Genomic DNA, 17,785 nt, shown 5'->3' on the forward strand with positions numbered 1-17,785 from the left:
TAAATACTTAGTCTGTAAAAGACATGGTGCTTCACTATAGGCTTAATTGTTAGCTACTCTTGCCCGGGACCCACGGAGTCTTTATTGAAATAGTGTGCATAAAACGTAAAAAGTTATCAACAAACGGATGCAATAAAATAATAAATATTAATTGTCCAAAGTTGTTTTTGCATTGCGTTTTCATCTTCATCTTCAATGTGATTGGGGATACTTCTATGTCCATCATGTAGCTTACAGATCACCTTACATGCAATGGGACACAAATACCCTCAAGGGTATGGACAGGAAGAGACACCGTTCTACCTGTGCTCTGAAGAGGACGTTCGGATTTCCTGAGGAAAAGTAATTGAAAGTCATTACAAGTACGGAGAAAACCGATTTATTTTGAAACACTAAAAGTACTGACACGTCAGAAAGTCATTCAACTACAAGTTGAGGTTAAGGTAAGTTAAGGACTACAAGGCCTTAAAATCCTCTTTTTAATTGAAATGCATATATACCCCTTTTCTTGTTTTTTTTTTCTCTCACTGCATTCCTCATACTTTTTGTATATTTTTTATGATAACTGTATAAAGAAAAGAAACGAAGAGACTGTCGGTCATAGAGAGACTTCAGCAGAGAGGTGCAGGCCAGACAAGGCTCCACACCAGACGAGGGCGGCAATTCCACATTTCGATGGTTTTCCAACCCTGAACACAATTATAAAAGAAGAATATAATGATGACGTAAAGCATATTTTCTGTGTTTTCTACTTCATTAGTCATTTGTTCTCATAGTTTGGGAAGCAACAACGGGCAGAAGCTCACCACAAAATAGCTGATACAGTAACCTGTTCAGGGGATTACGCCAAAGTGACTTTAACCTTGATGATGACATTTTGAAATTTGACGCAGTATCCTCTGTCATTTCCCGCAATTCCCCGTGACATTATGAATTTCAGCATCAGGACTGACCATGACGAACAGTCGAAAACGACAACTAATGTTACATATTCCTAAACATGGTTGTACGACCGAGGATCGGGAGCACGCGATGCCTAACCATCTTTACTGTTGATGTCCAAGTGTTTTTTCATCCTTTATATGACAAACAGTTGCTTGGCTTTCATCGGACAACTTATGAACAAGTGAGGGATCTGAGAGGGATCTGGAGTTCATTTATCACGTCCTTTGTAGTCATGGAATCGGCAAAAATACCTTCACCAATGGCGAGGATTGCCCTTGTTCTTTCAACACTGGGTCTGAAAATGCTTGTTTTTGAAACAATAGTGCAATTTGTAGAAATAATAGTGTAATTAACTGAGCTGGATTAGATATGCATGATCTGTATGTCTTATGGTCTGTTCTTATTGTCCTGTAGGTTGCAGTATTGTATATGTGAACGTCGAAGCTTTAGGTGAGACGTACGAAATTGTTTTACCATTTGACAAGCGGAAATGAGTTTTTGTCTGTGTGAACATGTCCAGACCTGTACAATTTCATTTCTTCAGACCTTGTCACAAAAGTAATTGGAGACGGCCATGAGTGTCGCGGCAGAGTGGAGATAAATCACGAGGGACTGTGGGTGACCGTGTGTAACCGTGGCTGGGACATGAGTGATACCCGGACAGTTTGCAGGGAAGTGGGCTGCTGGCTGGTCTCCCTGCCCAGCGGCTTCAAATTCAGCCCCAACAGAGCCGTGTGGCTGAACCATGTAAGTTGCACAGATGAAGAGCCCGACCTGACGCAATGCTCGCACTCCAACAGGAACTGTACCATCCTTGATGAAGCCATGATAGACTGCACAGGTAGGTATGGTAATAATACAGCGGTAGAGTAGTTTATGTAAATCATCTCTGAGCTCAGATATTTTAATATACAATATATGCTAAAAGATGTTTACAGAAACTGACATCAGACTTCCTCTCTCTCAACCAGGGAAGCCTGTACTGTCCATTCTGTCCCCCTTCACTGCGTTCCAAGTTGGTGAGGCCATTCATTTCAGCTGCACGGCCCCAAGTGGGCCCAAGTTCCTTAACTTCCACCTGTACAAGAAGGGCGTTGAGACCCCGCTCGTGACACAGAGAGCTGACAACGGACAGAGGAGGATGGAGCTGACCCTGAGCGATGTGGAGGTCACGCACCAGGGCACGTACAGCTGCGTGAACAGCGACCGGAGGAGCTCACACCCTCCCCTGCACATGTACCACAGTAACTTCATTGACATTGCTGTAGGTATGTGTCCACTTTTTGTGTCTATCCTACTCTGACTGGTTGCCATAGCAGTGCAGTGAAATAGTTCGCTAGTTCAGAGGAGAAAAGTTTCTCTCACTCGTGTTTAAGACTACATCTAAAAGCAAAAGTCAGTTTTTTTTATGCTATTGATGCTGAATTGGAATGCTATGGGAAAGAGGTCATGGTTGAATGCATTTGAGTGCATGTTTTTTTTCTATTTGCTTTATGCTTGATCTCATATGAGCACCATACACATCTCTCTCTCCCTCCTTTTTTTCTTTCTTTCTCTCTCTTCTTTCTCTCTCTCTCTCTCTCTCTCGCTTCTCCAGTGGAGCTTAACCGGCCACAGATCTGGTACAACACCTCCATGGAGGCGCCTTCTGGGTGGGTCTTCAAGGGGGAGAGCTTCAGTGTCACCTGCTCCACCCATCCCCTGTATCCCGGCGGGTCCTTCCAGCTGCGGCTGATCCGTCCCAACGGCACTGTGCGCCACTCTCTGCCTGCTCTCACCTCCACGGTGACCTTCACTTTCAGCAATGCCCACACCCAGAACGAGGGCTATTACTGCTGCCAGTACAAAGTCCAGATGGGCAAGCGTATGTTAGCTTCCCGCGAGAGTCAGCCTCTTCCCATTTCTGTCAGAGGTAAGGGTATCTTACAGTGAATGATAAAGTGTCATGCTGTAGTCTTTGGCAATGTGGCCATACTGGAGACACAGCCTTCTGGGATGCAATATAACCAGTGAATGGTTTACACACCTAGATTTTATCTTCAACTTAAAAATGTAACATTATTGCATGGATAAAATGGGCAAATTCCATAGGTAAACGTTTACTACTGTATAAAGCATTAAATAAATCACTGCTGGTGTTGATAGTGGCATTACATTCAACAATTACATGCACTTCAATCCGTATTGAATGGAAATTTGTGTGTGCGTGTGTGTGTCCGCAGACACAGATCTAGCCATGAGTCCTGTGATGATCAGCTTGCTGGTGTCGGGGTTGACGTTTGTCGTGGCCACCTTCATCATCCTGATTGTGTTCAGAATACTCTCCAAGAGAAAGAGGAAACTGACAGAATTAGAGAGAGAGAGCAGGACTTGTGAGTACATGTTGTGTGTGTCTGTGTGTTTTGTGTGTGTGTGTTCAACAAACGTTACAACTGTAATGATAAACAATGATAAGCAGTGTTTTCTTCAGCTTATTGACCAGTGACCAGCTTGTATTGACATGCCATTCGTTCAACAGGTGTGGACAATACATACATCGCATTGACAACTATAAAATAACAAGACGACCAAACTGAACCGAACCACACGAAAACAGACAAGGTAAAGTTTGTGTAACTATGGATTTTTTTTCTTTGTCAGTACTTTCCCCTTTAGTGCATGCAGCTTGCTGTGCAACACATTTGAAGTAAAATGTGAAGTGGATTCATAATGTTGACATCATTGGGTTTCAACTAAGGAGGTGGTGACGCGTTTGAATCAGGATTATCCTTTGGTTATCCAATAGATCTTCAAACAACCTTGTTAGGGAGTTAACGGTTATGACAGCCACTAATTAAGTTGTAAAGGTTGTGAACAGTTGTGGCCGGGGTATAAAATGTTTGTTCAGACCCTTAGTGATGGTGAGATCTGGTCTAAGTCCCTCTCACCGAACACTGCTTGTTTTGATGAAAGATTGTCCCCAAACTCTGTATAGTTTAATTGTAATGAGAGATCTGAATGTATTTGATACAGAATGAGAGTTGACAACTGAACCGCTGGTTGTGGACAGCCTCAGAAGAATCGGTCATTCTGTTCATGAAGGATGACTGACACAGACCACCTTGTTGTCTTTGAGAAGAATGAACATAATGAGTTTGAAATAAGAGGACTGTGGGGCTTATGGCTTTGTTATCTTTGTAGAACTGAAGTGAGGAGTCACACGAGAACCAGCCCACAGTAGACCATAGATGTATCTCAACTCATGACCCTTTCTCAGGAACAAGACGAAGATGAGACAAGACAAAGACCAAAACGTCGGAGAGCCACATATTTTCCACGTCTAATTCATCTACTGCAGGCTTGACTCCATAAAGGGTCGGCTTGGATGCAGGTATTCAAGTAAACTTCCTCAGCCAGTTCTGGTTTGAATACCAGAACCCCATTTGCCTTGAGCCACTCCTGCTAAATGTATTGGCGTTTAAAAAAAAAAAAAAAAGTTCAAAGGTTTGCTATTCTCATCGTACTTAATGCTGCTAGGTTGTGTTTTGTGAACAGCGCTCAGTCCAGTGCAGTACAAGCAGCGAAACCATTGCAGTGCAGTCAATACAATACAATAGAATTGCATAGAAGAACAACATTAAGCTCTATATATTTTTCTTATCTCAGTACAGAGCATGTATGTCTAGTCTTATTCAACTATACCTCTTGTCACAAGTTCTGGAAAACGGTAGAAAGGGTAAAAAAAGTTTTTTCGTCGTAAAAAAAAATAAAAGTCAATGCAGACCATGTAAACAAAACAAAAAAGAAAGAAAAGAAATACCATCGACAAACCTGAACCCTGTGGTGTGGTTATTTAGTTTTATTATTTTACAGCACTTTAATGCCCCCGCTGGGAACAGGCACAGACGTGTTAAATTCCACTTCTTCATTCTGTGAAATTCAGAATTATTCAGTAATGAATTACCATCTCGCGCTTCTTAAGGAGTCAGTACAGAAATATATTATTTCTTCTAGTACAAAATGTGTTACACATATCCATACTTGACCAATTAAAGTTGGAGATATGTAACAAAGATTTCCGAGAAACACTTTATTAGGAACGCTAGTGATCTTCTTAGAGAGATATTTTACCCTAGCAAACAAATTAAATTGTGGTCGGACAGTCCCCCACTGACTCTATTTATGGGTAGGCTATTCTGTGCTTGTCGCTTAGTCATACTGACGCCAACAATAAAGGCCTACTGTCAAGAAATGGTATGCCCAATATCCTCCACGAAAGTGAAGCATTTAGAAAATTTTGAGTTGAAAATCTGTGACATGAATGTGCAGATGAATAACATGAATAGTATTTTAACATATTAAGATATGGTGTAGTGGACACACTATGGAGGGTACTCCCTCATAGTGGGGACGAGCTGGAATGGAATCCAACATGGTGATGAAACACTTTGGTGGAGGAGTTCTATGGAAGCCCAACTCCCAACCCCCCACACATACCACCCAGAAGGACACACTCACGTACAGTTCCATGTTCATTAAAGTTCCACTGTGCCACTTGAAACCTCCAAAGATGCGTCTGCAGTTTGCATGGTTAGTGTACAGTGTGTGCTGCAATGGTCTCTGTTCATGGCTCATGTGTTAAGACGTTTCTGTAATGGGTTGTCATTCGGCTACAGACTTTACTGCTTGTTGCCTATTAGAATGGGTTTTGGCGTGTCTTGTGAACTGGTCTCGTGTAAAATAATGCAGTCATACACCTGCTAATGCAGAAGTAGTGAATTGTAGAGAAACAGATTTTCATTTAGGCCAGACAATCTCAAAATCGTTTACTAATGCTTGACTTAAAAACTGTTTATTTTGTATCTGAGGTATATGATTTTTTTTCCTTGGTTTATTTTTGTGTCATTTTATATTTACACACATGTAAGCAGATATTTATGAATGTATTTGAAATGTGTTTATAGCCATTTATTTTTTAACAGTGGTACTTTTTACATTTTTGTTGCTAGACACAAACATACGAACAAAGTCCTATAGACCTTGACAATCTATTCAGCATAGAAATCTTTCATTGAGTAAAGGTGCAGTATTTCCTTTACAGGATGTTAAAACAGATTAAATAATATGGTACATGGATATATTGTAAAAAAGGAAAAACACTGGTCCTTAATTTTATTTGAGACCACTTTTATTTAAATGCCCAAGGGACTGGCCATCAAATGGACCTCCTCAGTGTAAACACTAGCCACACCTGATGGGATCAGAGATGTGATGATGCTGCTATTCACTCCCACTAAATGAGCCCTAGATGCTGGAGTGAAATGCATCATGTCCTAAAAGTGAATGAAATAGAGGTACCTGAGACCCTTAGCACTGCGAAAAAAAATTGTGACCACAGATTGTATATGAGGTCTATCACAAAGTGAGAACATCTCTTTTTGTTACATGTAACTGTTTCTTTGATCATTAAAAGCCTTTATTTGAAAATTGTATTGGAATTCATATCCTTGGGCTGCAACATATATACACATGAAGCTGTTTGCCTATTTCGCATGATGTAAATATGACTTGATGAGGAGCAATTCCACGGAGCAAGTCAGTTTGTCCAAGTTTAATATTGGATGCATATGTGAAGTACTTTATGAACAGGATAGAATAAACAGGAACAGTAAAGCAAGTACACAATTTAAGTTATTTATTTTTGCAATTAAATATGCAGGAGAATATTGTACAAAACTGAACAAATCTGAGAAATCAAAGTTAAGAATGAAAATGTGTACTTTATAATTACAGTGCATCACAGTAGTGGTAATACTGTTTGGTTTGTTTTATACTACAGAGACTGCACCTGTCCCCCACCACTTACTTACAAAACACAATATAAATGTAATTTTTACAGACCTAGGAAATATAAATATCATCAGATATGTGATACATTCATATGGGCATTCACCTCACCTTGCACACACTCCGACAATCAAGACAGTGAAATAGTTCATCACATTTTGAATGCCAGTGAGTTGTGCGAGTCACTGATGATGTCACAGTTATACTATGATTCACTCAGTGCACTACTATAACCTCTCAGACAAACAGGAAGTACCAACAAAAGCTTAACGAGATACTAAGGGAAGACATCCTTTGTTCTGTTGACATCTCGGAGATTCTGACATTTCAGCCTTTTACAAAATGAACAAACAACAAAATTACACATTTACAAATATTTCCACAGGTGGGGACACTGACTTTGCTCTGGCTGTCTCTGTACATACGTAGCACCAAACCCTAAAAGGCCCTCAGGAAAATGTGTGCCAACAGGTAAAACAGAGCTCAGCCCTACATGGCTAATTTATTCTTTTAAAGGGCACACTCTCAGCTGGCTCCATGTTGGTGAAGATAAAGAATAGGAGGGCAATGAATAGCAGGAACACCAGAAACTGCACCCACACTGGAATCCGACGAGAGGAGCTCTTCTCCTCAGGGGCAGGAGGCGCGGTTCCCCACCTTGAAGCAGCTGGTGCTGACTGGGTCATGTTGCGGTGAGTGGCTTGCGCTCTATAAATGTCAGACCCGAATGAGGGTGAAGAGGTCAGAAAGTGAGAACATTAGGCCTGCACTGACAGGCACCCAACCAAAAGTCACCCTAAAGCTAATGTGAGAGCCTCCATTTGGTTCTCCTTTATTGGAAACCTCAAACCTGCTTGTTGGCACCCTCCTCTAGACATTAGGCCTCTGGAGCCATTAGACCCAATCTGGAGGATTTGTATCAATGTAAACAATAGTTATAGAGTGAGTGGTGGTGGATACATACATGTAGTCATCTACAGCATCCATTTCTCTATACTTCCATTGCCTGAAAAAAAAGATTCTGCAAAACTCATCATTTCATTGTGTGATGTAAAGTGTGTAGTGACAGTGTAGACAGTGTTGGTATGGTGTGTAGTGACAGTGTAGACAGTGTTGGTATGGTGTGTAGTGACAGTGTAGACAGTGTTGGTATGGTGTGTAGTGACAGTGTTGGTATGGTGTGTAGTGACAGTGTAGACAGTGTTGGTATGGTGTGTAGTGACAGTGTTGGTATGGTGTGTAGTGACAGTGTTGGTATGGTGTGTAGTGACAGTGTTGGTATGGTGTGTAGTGACAGTGTAGACAGTGTTGGTATGGTGTGTAGTGACAGTGTTGGTATGGTGTGTAGTGACAGTGTTGGTATGGTGTGTAGTGACAGTGTAGACAGTGTTGGTATGGTGTGTAGTGACAGTGTAGACAGTGTTGGTATGGTGTGTAGTGACAGTGTAGACAGTGTTGGTATGGTGTGTAGTGACAGTGTAGACAGTGTTGGTATGGTGTGTAGTGGCAGTGAAGACAGTGTTGATATGGTGTGTAGTGACAGTGAAGACAGTGTTGCTTTACCTTTCGTGGAAATCCTCATCCCTGAACTGACAAAGGAAGTGAAGGCAGAAGGATTAATATGAACTACATAAATAAACAGTCCTAATACCAGTTGGCCTTAGACAACCTATCTCTTAACTTACTCGAGGCTGACGGTGTACATAGGTGATCTCTTCCTCTGAAAAACAATTATAAACATTGAGATGAGTTCTGACATGTAAAGAGACATTGAATACTCACTACAATAACTGAATGAAGGAGATATGTAAAAAGAAATACCCTCTCTGTAAAAGGTCCTTTCAGAAGGTGGCCTTGGTCTCAGTCTCGCTTTTTTCTCAATTGCCATGGCTTCCCTGAGCTTCCTCTCGTATAACTGCCGCGTTGAACCTGCAATTTAATAAAGAAAGTTCAGTCTACGGTATACTTTATGGATTTAAATAGGTTCGGGGCGATATCAATTAAAGTACATGCCTTAGCCTGTCCACATATATACTTACCAACAACTGGCCCATGTTTGATCCCGTAGTCTTCTAACATCCATCTTATTTCATCGTCTGATTTATTACTTAGTATTACTGACATTATTGCTGTAATCTATGGCTGATTATAGCCTACTTCCAATCGAACTTTCAGACCTCCCTCTAGACAACTGCTACAATATAGCCAACCAACGCGACACAATAGCCAACAATATCGCTACACTTACTAAAAAGGATATGACTCCTTATTCAGCGTACTTAATACAATGTAACCTCAAAGTGTTTACCACACACAGACTCTTCATGGCGTTATGTTATTGTTCGTTCCAGCTGATTGCGCCAGCCCACTACGCCTACGTAACTTCCGGTACACTTGTGCAAATCGTCTTCATGTCATTTACAAAGCCTGCTTGCTAGTGCCTTAAGCAGGCAGGTAACATGGGAGATATAAAAACTCAAACCCTGTCCCTCAGAATCGGTCATCGAGTGGTGCCTAAATATAATTTACATATTCTAATTAATATCTCCCTGGCAGACCTGTAGTGCCACGTTCAGCCTGCAAGAATAAATAAAGACGAAAACGAGACAAATGATGACTACAAATTTATTTCAAAAGGAAACTTGTACAACTAATTTCATTACTCGAGATAGAAGTAGATAAAATACACTTACTTATGCCATCTATCTAATTTAGAGGTCACATTAGGTATACAAAACACATAACAAAAAATATTGAAAACATCCCATGACATATTTTGCACAATTCAGCTTGTTATGACTCTAATAGTGCGGTGGGCAGCTACCATCTTGTCCAGTCCAAATGGTCTGTTGCCCACCAGAAAGTCAGCAGCCCAATTGCAATGACCACACACATCCTGAGAGCAGACTTCAATATTCCAGGACACTGCAGGAACAGATGAAAAAATTCCTCCTGTTATAAGGTCACTGATTTTACCCCAATTACATAATGATTTGCAGTTGAGTTAAGCCTACTTTAGTAGTGGAGTATGACATTTACTAGTTTTTATTATTACCAGAGACATTTCTACTTCTACACATCACATGTGTATGTCTGTTTGTATGTAAGTTGAGAAGGTGTTGGACAAATATTTATTTAAACAATTAATGCAGAACTGGAGAGGCTTTACCTTTTTCCTCTTAGATGAGGTTTGACACTGAATAATTATCTGTCGTTTGTCTACCGTCTGCAGAGCTATGTTCCCTTCTTCCTCTGATTCATCAGTCATCTGTTTTTCCATGGGTTGATCAGTTATCACTGTTTCCATGGGCTGATCAGTTATCACTGTTTCCATGGGCTGATCAGTTATCACTGTTTCAATTGGTTGATCAGTTGTTGGATCATCCTGCATGGGCTGTTCCTCTTGTAACGTCTGGTCCTGAGCACAAGGAGGGAACATGTTCTCTGGCGGTTCCTCCTGTTCTTGAGGTGGGAACGTGTTTTCTGGGGGTTCCTCCTGATCATGAGTTGGGAACAAGTTATCTGGCGGTTCCTCAGTCTCACTCTGCTCCTGGAACAAAGCAATCTCAAGTTTCCCCAAAACCCACAAACTCCTTCCAAGTTCTTAGTATAGTGCAGAACATAGAACACAGCACGGAGTAAACCAACCTACCTCATCATAAATGACCTCCGAGTCCTCCTCTGAGTCTTCCTCTGCTTCTATGTCGCTACTACTGGAAGTGAATGTAAGACTGAAAATGACTGGGACTTTCGTGATCACCATTTGTACATTCTGAATAATGAGTGTGATGTTGCAGCTAGCCATTGATTAACATACAATTCTACAACTATATCGTTATTTTTTCCATCACAATCTGAAATTGCACTTACAACTCTGAATCTGAGTCCAGGATTTCAGTGATTTGGGGTTCCAAACAGAAGTGCACTTTATGTGTCCTTTCTAAAGGTATGAAAACACATGTAAACATTCCCATATTTGTTTTTCACATGAAGCACCATTGACAGCCATAATTCAGTTAACACAACCCTAACATACTGCACAATGACTACTACATCAACCCTGTTGCTATACTCATTTATGTAAATGGACTAATATTGCCATTGTTCATTTAAATGACTAACCTCCTTTTCCTTCAATACTGTTCTCATCTGAATCATTGTAAAACCGGTTGAAAGCCTCAATTCTTTCTCTCTCTTGATCCCAGCTCCTCTCTTCCTCTCCAAATGTGTCACTTGTATTGTCCTCCATGCCTCCCTGTGCTGTATCTTCACTCAGCAGACAACCACCAACACATCCGTCTGTGGCATGACTGTCCCGTTCCAAGCTGGTGTCAAAGTGAAAGTCACTGTCTGGCGTCACGTCTTGTTCAACCACAAGGAATTCCTGTGTTGAAGTTCCTGATGGATTCCTGAGGGGTTGGTTGTGCTGTTGGCTGGCCTCGTCCAACAGTATTTCAGTTGGCCATGTTCTCTCTGATTCGTTGGTATCTGTCCCTCCTGAAAGACTGCTTCTGTCTGCCTTGGCTACATGACCATGGCCTCTGACGTTTGGGAGATCAATGTCAGAGTCAAGAGCGTCTAGTTCACGGATGTTGATATCTAGATTCCGCTCTGTGTTAAGCATGCGTCTATCAAACTCTTCGCTCCAACACCCCAGAGTGTCAACATAATGTGAAGCCACGAGGAATTCATTTTCACTGCCATAAGGAAGTGCATCGACTCCAACATCATGTTTGCCAACACCCTGCTCCTCTTCATGTCTCTCTTCCTCTCTTTGGGGACCGGAATTCTCCCTGCTCAGGCTATGCGAGGTTGCTATAGCCTGCCTTTCCTCTACTGTCTCATCCTTGGTGCTCTCACTGCTGTAAGTCTTTGTACAGTCATGAGGTTTGGCATGCATGGGTCTATCTTTCACTATATCATCATTACCATGATCATCTTCTTCTTCCTCATCATCTTCCTCTTGTGTGTTGTCAGCCCCCATATACCCTATTCTGCATACAGGTGCTCTGGAGTCGCCTTCCACTTTCCCTTCATCTTCATCATCAACATCATCATCATCATCATCATCATAATCATCATCACCGTCATTATCACCATCACTGTCTGCCAGTTCTGTTGGATATTCAGCAATACCTTCACCAACCCAGTCTTGGTCCTCCTCAGAAAACTCCCTCAAGTCCCCTTGGATGTGTGTCTCCTCATGAGCTTGCAAACCCTTTGCAGTCGGGATCAATGGGCTTAAATCCTCATGGTACCTATTGAAGCCCTCTGTGTTCTTAGACGCACATAATGACAGTTCTTTCACTGCTTCTCTGTCCATTGGCACAAGTTGTTGTCTTGTAGCTTCTACGTCTTCATTTCCTGAATCTGACTCTGAATCTGAATCTGAGTAACCGCTTGTGTCGTCTAGATTTTGAGGGCTGGGCTGCTGTAAAAATGGCACACCACCTTCACCTTCTTTATTTTGGACGTTGCCATGGCTGTTCGGTCTCTCCGTGTTTGACTGGTCTTCTCCTGTTTGATCTCCTCCAAAGCCCAATTGTCTTTCAGTCCAGTTCCCTGTTTCATCTTCATGAATGTGCTTCTTGTATGACATTTCTGTATTCTCTAGAGGACTGAGCTACTCGTCAGTTTCACTGTCTGTGTCTTGCGCATACGTCTCCTTTCCTGTTGTGTTCTTGTGCTCGTTGTGATTCTCCACTGAGCTCATCGGCGAGGTGTTCCTTGGAGCTCCTGTTAGTTCCTGGGTCTTATCAGTCTTCTCTGTTTGTGTGGGTCTACTAGCCAGAGAATATTGGTCCATGCAGTCTTCAAAGTTAAGGTGCTCAAACTCTAGCTCCACATCTAACAGAGAAGGGTAGATGACAGAAAAGAAACGCTGCATTTTTGTTGTGAAATATCGGAGAATTGCACAGAATCTCCATTAATATCTAGATGAGTCTGCAGCATTGAGATCTTCCTCAAAAAATGGACTGAGTAACTCATACCTGAAAATGTGTCTTTAAGTAAATCATCAACATTGTGCTCCATTTCTGTGCACGAAATGTACAATCAAGAGAGAGTTAAGTGTTTGTTCAATGCAAGTGAAATCCCAATGCACGAGAGCTTAGTTTATGATCAAAAGAAGGGGAATGTTTTTAAATTCAGTTGAAAAGCCTTACCTCTGTGCACCAGATTAGCTTCCTGTCAAAATGGAGGCAAAGAACTCACTTCTCTCTTTCAAAATATAAATCAACTCCCAACTCAGCCATCAAAACAAAACAAATGTGTTATTAAAAGAGTCGATGCGCAAGTATCCGTTGTTAAAGATAACGTCTATGCTACTCCACTGGCCTGTACCGTACTAGGTTCTTTTTTTCTTTTTCTTTTTTCTGACGTGACACCAAGGCAGTGGTTACAGATGGGGGCAGGTGCACCACACTCCTCTTTTTCAAACATCCTCTGCGTCAACAACAAGACAGGTTCTCTTTCTGACATTGTTATGTGTGATAGTTACAGTGTCTCAATCAAGCAGTGGTAAAGAATCGTTTGGAATACATGGGTTAAAACGGGGAAAAAAGATTTAAACAATTCAGGCTGTTAACAAAATTCAGTTATAAGTAATGTGCTGATTTTTGTGTTTTACATTCATATCAGTGTGTCCACATAATTGCTCTTTTGAAAATGAATTGGTGGACATAACCCAACGGTTTTAGATCCCTGGTACATTCAGATAAATTAAAGTTGTATAATACAAGGCCTTTCCAGAGTTCCCAGAGTACTGTTGTCATTGCTCTGGTCCAGACTAGCCATTTCGAATATGACACTAGGGTCCTGATATTTTGGCCTCAAATGGTCCCACTTTCATTTCCTGTTTGTTTGTTTGTTTGTTTTTATATATCTCTATCTTACCACTGCAGCTTCTAGTCATATTTTAACGCCTGTCTCTTACTGAATAATTAAATGTTAAAGTTTAACAAAGCTTTAGTAAGTAGTACAACACTCTCAAAATTAATGCTATAGGGGTTTCCTTTATTTATATTTCACAAATGTATATGGTAAAAAATTTTTTGTCTTAGCACTGAAGCATGTGTGATCTGTTTGGTGGTCGAGTGCACGATGGAATCATGTTGGAATCAGAGCTCATGTCGAAGATGATAGCGGTGATTAGGTTTCAGGTCCACTTCGACTGGGTAGTGATCACTGACCTCCAAAGCCTAAACAAAATCAATTAGCAAAGGTTATCCTTTAGTACCATTATATAAAGGTTATTTCTTCTCTTCCCTTCAATGTTAATGGTAGTGGTAGTGTACCTCATCCTCAGCGAGGTGGAATTCCTTTTTGAAGTTGAAGGGTTGAGCGGATTCAGGAACAATCCCATGGAAGAGCTCTTTTCCATGGACAACAATTCTGTTGGAAGGCAAGAAAATATTACAGAGGCTCAATGGGTCCAGCATGACATTGAAAATGCAAATATCAATTTTTAGGGAGCATAACATGCCATTTTTCTCAGTGAAAGTGTCTCTCTGACAAATAAATTAAAATCTTGCCTCTTAACGAAAGCAGACACAGCAATGTCACACCAGGATAAGCAGTGTGAGTCTGAAATTAGATTATGTGTGGCAGATCTGTAGTTACAGCTCCATCAACTGGTAAAGTGCGGTCGTAGCAATGCCAGAAAACAACTTTTTTTTAAATTCTTCTTTAAGTTACTTTGCACAAAAATCTCTTACATTTTCTAACTGTAAACATGGCTAGCTAAGTGTGTGCTTCTTATTGCAGAATCATCTGAATCCATTAATAAAGTGGGGTAAGCACTGGCAAATATTTTGCCTTAATGTACATTTTAATTCTTTCCAAGATAGTCATGACCACCAACCTGTCGTAAGCGCAGTGTGTGTTTTCACGGACGGTGGTGTCCACTTCATCCCCTATGAGCCAATGGAACTTGGGGTCATTCCTCAGGCGAATGGCTCTCCAGCCCTTGATTGTGATGTAACTGCAGGCAGCATTGAGATCTCCCAGAAACATCACATTCTGGCAGAGAGCGAGGGGGAGAGAGAGAGAGAGAGAGAGAGAGAGAGAGAGAGATAGAGAGAGAGAGAAAGAGAGAGACCATTTTAAATCATAAACTTGTCATCCACTGTACAGTAACTTTGCTTGTGTGCCAGAGTAGAACTTCTGTTCTCAGTGTGGTTCATAAATTTGGTAAGATGTCTTTATATTGAAAATATGCAGGTAAGAAGAGAGATGGTAGGCACATAATTCTGTAGGGGAAATGCTCAGCATGATTTAATACTGGCTTATACAGAGACACACAAAGAGGACAAAACCTGAGGCTTATATTTCAACAGAGGCTGGAAACTGGAGATAGGAAAGGGAATATGGAATGCTGAAAGAAGAAGCCATAATAATGCCACATCATAGACATACATTAACGGGTTGATGGAAAGGTTATGTCAGAGATTAAATGAAGAATCAGACAAAATGTTAAATTAGATGCGAATGCACATTTGGTCTCTCTCTCTCCTATATCTCTCTCTCTCTCTCTCTCTCTCTGTCTCTCTCTTTCTCTCTCTCTCTCTCTCTCTCTGTGTGTGTGTGTGTGTGTGTGTGTGTGTGTGTGTATCCTAACCTGAGTTTTCCATTTTTTGCTAATTTCCGTGTAGACTCCATAGAGTTCCTCAATCTCTTTCATGGCATTCTTAGGACATGTGTGTTGTCCGACGAGGACTAAATCCTTTACCACTGTAAAAAAAAAAAACATCTGGGCTACTCAATCTTTAATCAAAATGCAGTCCATACAGTCTCAGAGAACATAATGGCCATTCAATTCTTTCCATTTATCACATTCTTACATAACATCCATTTAATTTATGCCAAACTGTAACTACATAATTACTCCAACTGTGTTGCTAACGTGATTGCTGTAGCTCTGTTGTGATTTCACTGTTTTGGTCACACTGACAGATCTGCCCTCGGTACACACTGTTATCCTATGAGAAGATTGCAGAAAGAAAGAGGTAGCTTACGAGTTGAGGGAGAGTGAACTCGAATGATGAAAGGCTCTCGGGTGAAGAGGCTGGTGTAATTGGACCCTCCCTCCTGCAGGGAGTAATGATCTCTCACCTCCAGAACATCTTTCCTGGGCACAACAGAATGCTCCAAAAGTTTGTGTTTCCTTGTCTTGACATACACTAATCACATTTACACTGATCACATTTGCACCAGAACTTAGAAATTTGACCTTTCAACAAGTGTAATGCCCCTTAAGAATTGGCATCAGCTCTATCAGTATGTAGTAACAGGTGGTTCAGAACTCAACTACTTACCGGTATATGTAAACGTATTGTTCCTTGTAGGTCGTCTTTCCCAGTCTTTTGCTCTCTAAATGAGCATATGAATGAGACTTGTCAAATCTGGTTAAAAGGACATAATTCAAAAAATAAGGTCAACAACCAGTATGCACATATCTACACAATTAACTGTCTGTGTTTGTTCACCTGCAATCTAAATGAGCTTGAGATTGATATCCTTAGCTAAGACCCTACTATTATCCAATGAATCCTGGTGCAGACTCTCTATAAAGGTGTTTTCCTTACTTGTTTAGGTTTTTCACCAGTTTAGGTATGGCTTCACCTTTGGAGTCTCGGACCTCCTGAATCAAACAGAGGTCACAGCGGGCAATAATCTGATGAGGAAGAACACCATCCACAGGGTCAAAAGAAACAGTTTCAGTTAATCATGTCATTCTAAAAGTGAATGTCAACACACGTAAAGTAAACACAAATAGAGTGGAACATTGTAACACACGGTTGGATGTACCACTACTGTACCAGGTGTGTGTTTCTGAATCTCATACCTTGGTCAGAATGGCCATGACCTTTTTGTTGTTTGCCTTTGCCTCCCCAAACGACTGAACGTTGAAGGCGCATATTTTCAGGGAGAGGGTGGTAGGCCACAGACACAGCCCCACAAGGCACATCAGCAAGATCAGATACCTCATTCTTCTGCTCACTCAACCCCTATATGAACTGCAAAAGTCATGTTTCTCAATATCAACCCTTGATCTATGTAGCATCTATGCAGCCGTAGTAACTGACACAGTTGACAGTGTAAAGTCAGTTTCTGTTGAATGTATCACATAAATTCTACACAAACTCTTTGACTCCAGACTAATGGTCCACATGTTAATTTAAGTCTTTTTCAGATACCACACTTAATTAAATAATGACATGAATAAATAATGAGATAAATAAATACAATTCACAAATAAATAAATAGTGAGTGAAGTCACCTACCCACTGCCAGGTCTTTTGGTCGTTGCCCTTCTGAGCCTCATGTCTTGAATGTGTGCGTTTTGTGTTCATCCAGGTGAGCCCGGAGAGAAAGACAAGGGGGGGAGGGGAGGGGAGGGGAGGGTGCTGTCAGAGAGATGTGCTGTGTCAGTGTTCAGTCTCTGTGGAGCTCCATCCAGAACAGTGCAAAGACTGACATGCAACAGGGGAACACACCGGAAACAATGGCCCCCCCCGCTTATTCACAGTGCACTGCCAATGGACATTGTCTCTCCCACAGAATACAGACTCCAACAGAAGCGAAGGAAGGCCTTGCTCTTTCAAATACACATTGTCTTTACCAAAGGACAGAGAAGGAGCATGCTGAATACTTACAGTGTTGGGCTATGAAGTGACGTGAGCAGATGCCCAGACATTTCCCTCTACTGTCCCTGTCATTGCTGGATGAAATTTGACTGCAGTGGGTGACTAAATTAATTCAACATGTACATTGCACGTCTATTTCCGTAATTGTGACACTTCCTCCCATGTTGGCCTGAAAGCTGTGGGGTTTGCCAGAGATACCAGTTTCCTCAAAACACCACAAACTTCTAGAACATCACACATGCAGCTAGTACTTGCACATGCAATAGAACACTAAGTTGTATGATGCCAATGGTTTTCAGAAACACTGAGGTTGAGTTAGTAATTACTGTGACATTTAAACATTTACATTGACATGTCTTTAAACTTTT

General features: G+C 41.2%; 3 protein-coding genes across 10 annotated transcripts; 1 reads left to right on the plus strand and 2 right to left on the minus strand.

Moving 5' to 3' along the window:
* Positions 1-204: 204 nt before the first annotated feature.
* si:ch211-150o23.3 lies at positions 205-6,411 on the plus strand. 4 transcript variants are annotated; one of them, XM_042707656.1, is made up of 8 exons: positions 205-1,238; positions 1,360-1,395; positions 1,490-1,786; positions 1,917-2,213; positions 2,543-2,857; positions 3,168-3,317; positions 3,464-3,546; positions 4,202-6,411. In XM_042707656.1, exons 1-7 carry the CDS (start codon positions 1,001-1,003, stop codon positions 3,502-3,504), a joined length of 1,374 nt encoding a protein of 457 aa, XP_042563590.1. In that variant the 5' UTR covers positions 205-1,000; the 3' UTR covers positions 3,505-3,546; positions 4,202-6,411. The 4 variants fall into 4 exon arrangements, with proteins under 4 accessions (XP_042563590.1, XP_042563591.1, XP_042563589.1 ...); XM_042707657.1 differs by lacking the exon at positions 4,202-6,411 and adding an exon at positions 3,958-4,200; XM_042707655.1 differs by having other exon boundaries at positions 208-1,238; positions 4,126-6,411.
* Positions 6,412-6,604: 193 nt separating this feature from the next.
* LOC122132867 (emerin-like) lies at positions 6,605-9,593 on the minus strand. Of its 3 annotated transcripts, none has more exons than XM_042707660.1 (6): positions 8,811-9,593; positions 8,593-8,700; positions 8,457-8,491; positions 8,335-8,360; positions 7,736-7,777; positions 6,605-7,479 (listed from the first exon to the last, which is right to left on the minus strand). In XM_042707660.1, exons 1-6 carry the CDS (start codon positions 8,893-8,895, stop codon positions 7,269-7,271), a joined length of 507 nt encoding a protein of 168 aa, XP_042563594.1. In that variant the 5' UTR covers positions 8,896-9,593; the 3' UTR covers positions 6,605-7,268. The 3 variants fall into 3 exon arrangements, with proteins under 3 accessions (XP_042563594.1, XP_042563593.1, XP_042563595.1); XM_042707659.1 differs by having other exon boundaries at positions 7,736-7,792; XM_042707661.1 differs by lacking the exon at positions 7,736-7,777.
* A 140-nt stretch (positions 9,594-9,733) lies between these two features.
* dnase1l1l (deoxyribonuclease I-like 1-like) lies at positions 9,734-17,728 on the minus strand. 3 transcript variants are annotated; one of them, XM_012834545.2, is made up of 11 exons: positions 17,427-17,728; positions 17,055-17,097; positions 16,616-16,787; positions 16,356-16,444; positions 16,086-16,172; positions 15,786-15,898; positions 15,389-15,501; positions 14,633-14,790; positions 14,067-14,163; positions 12,936-13,970; positions 12,437-12,618 (listed from the first exon to the last, which is right to left on the minus strand). In XM_012834545.2, exons 3-10 carry the CDS (start codon positions 16,757-16,759, stop codon positions 13,890-13,892), a joined length of 882 nt encoding a protein of 293 aa, XP_012689999.1. In that variant the 5' UTR covers positions 16,760-16,787; positions 17,055-17,097; positions 17,427-17,728; the 3' UTR covers positions 12,437-12,618; positions 12,936-13,889. The 3 variants fall into 3 exon arrangements, with proteins under 3 accessions (XP_031422341.2, XP_012689999.1, XP_031422351.1); XM_031566491.2 differs by lacking the exon at positions 12,437-12,618 and having other exon boundaries at positions 13,954-13,970; positions 14,067-14,355; positions 17,055-17,728; XM_031566481.2 differs by lacking the exons at positions 14,067-14,163; positions 14,633-14,790; positions 15,389-15,501; ... (4 more) ...; positions 17,055-17,097; positions 17,427-17,728 and adding exons at positions 9,734-10,321; positions 10,424-10,484; positions 10,642-10,711 and having other exon boundaries at positions 10,894-12,618; positions 12,936-13,872.
* Positions 17,729-17,785: the final 57 nt, after the last annotated feature.

This window comes from Clupea harengus, chromosome 4, assembly GCF_900700415.2.
Source record: "Clupea harengus chromosome 4, Ch_v2.0.2, whole genome shotgun sequence".
Taxonomy (NCBI): Eukaryota; Metazoa; Chordata; class Actinopteri; order Clupeiformes; family Clupeidae; genus Clupea; species Clupea harengus.

Coding starts and splice junctions, on each gene's coding strand:
- si:ch211-150o23.3 (XM_042707656.1), top strand. CDS start 1,001: ATGGTTGTACGACCGAGGATCGGGAGCACGCGATGCCTAACCATCTTT. Junction 1,239..1,359: donor CCTTGTTCTTTCAACACTGG/GTCTGAAAATGC, acceptor ATTGTCCTGTAG/GTTGCAGTATTGTATATGTG. Junction 1,787..1,916: donor AGCCATGATAGACTGCACAG/GTAGGTATGGTA, acceptor TCTCTCAACCAG/GGAAGCCTGTACTGTCCATT.
- LOC122132867 (XM_042707659.1), bottom strand. CDS start 8,895: ATGTCAGTAATACTAAGTAATAAATCAGACGATGAAATAAGATGGATG. Junction 8,701..8,810: donor CAAACATGGGCCAGTTGTTG/GTAAGTATATAT, acceptor ATTAAATTGCAG/GTTCAACGCGGCAGTTATAC. Junction 8,492..8,592: donor AAGGACCTTTTACAGAGAGG/GTATTTCTTTTT, acceptor ATTGTTTTTCAG/AGGAAGAGATCACCTATGTA.
- dnase1l1l (XM_031566481.2), bottom strand. CDS start 12,370: ATGTCATACAAGAAGCACATTCATGAAGATGAAACAGGGAACTGGACT. Junction 10,485..10,641: donor CTGGACTCAGATTCAGAGTT/GTAAGTGCAATT, acceptor ATTCACTTCCAG/TAGTAGCGACATAGAAGCAG. Junction 10,322..10,423: donor CGGAGGTCATTTATGATGAG/GTAGGTTGGTTT, acceptor GCTTTGTTCCAG/GAGCAGAGTGAGACTGAGGA.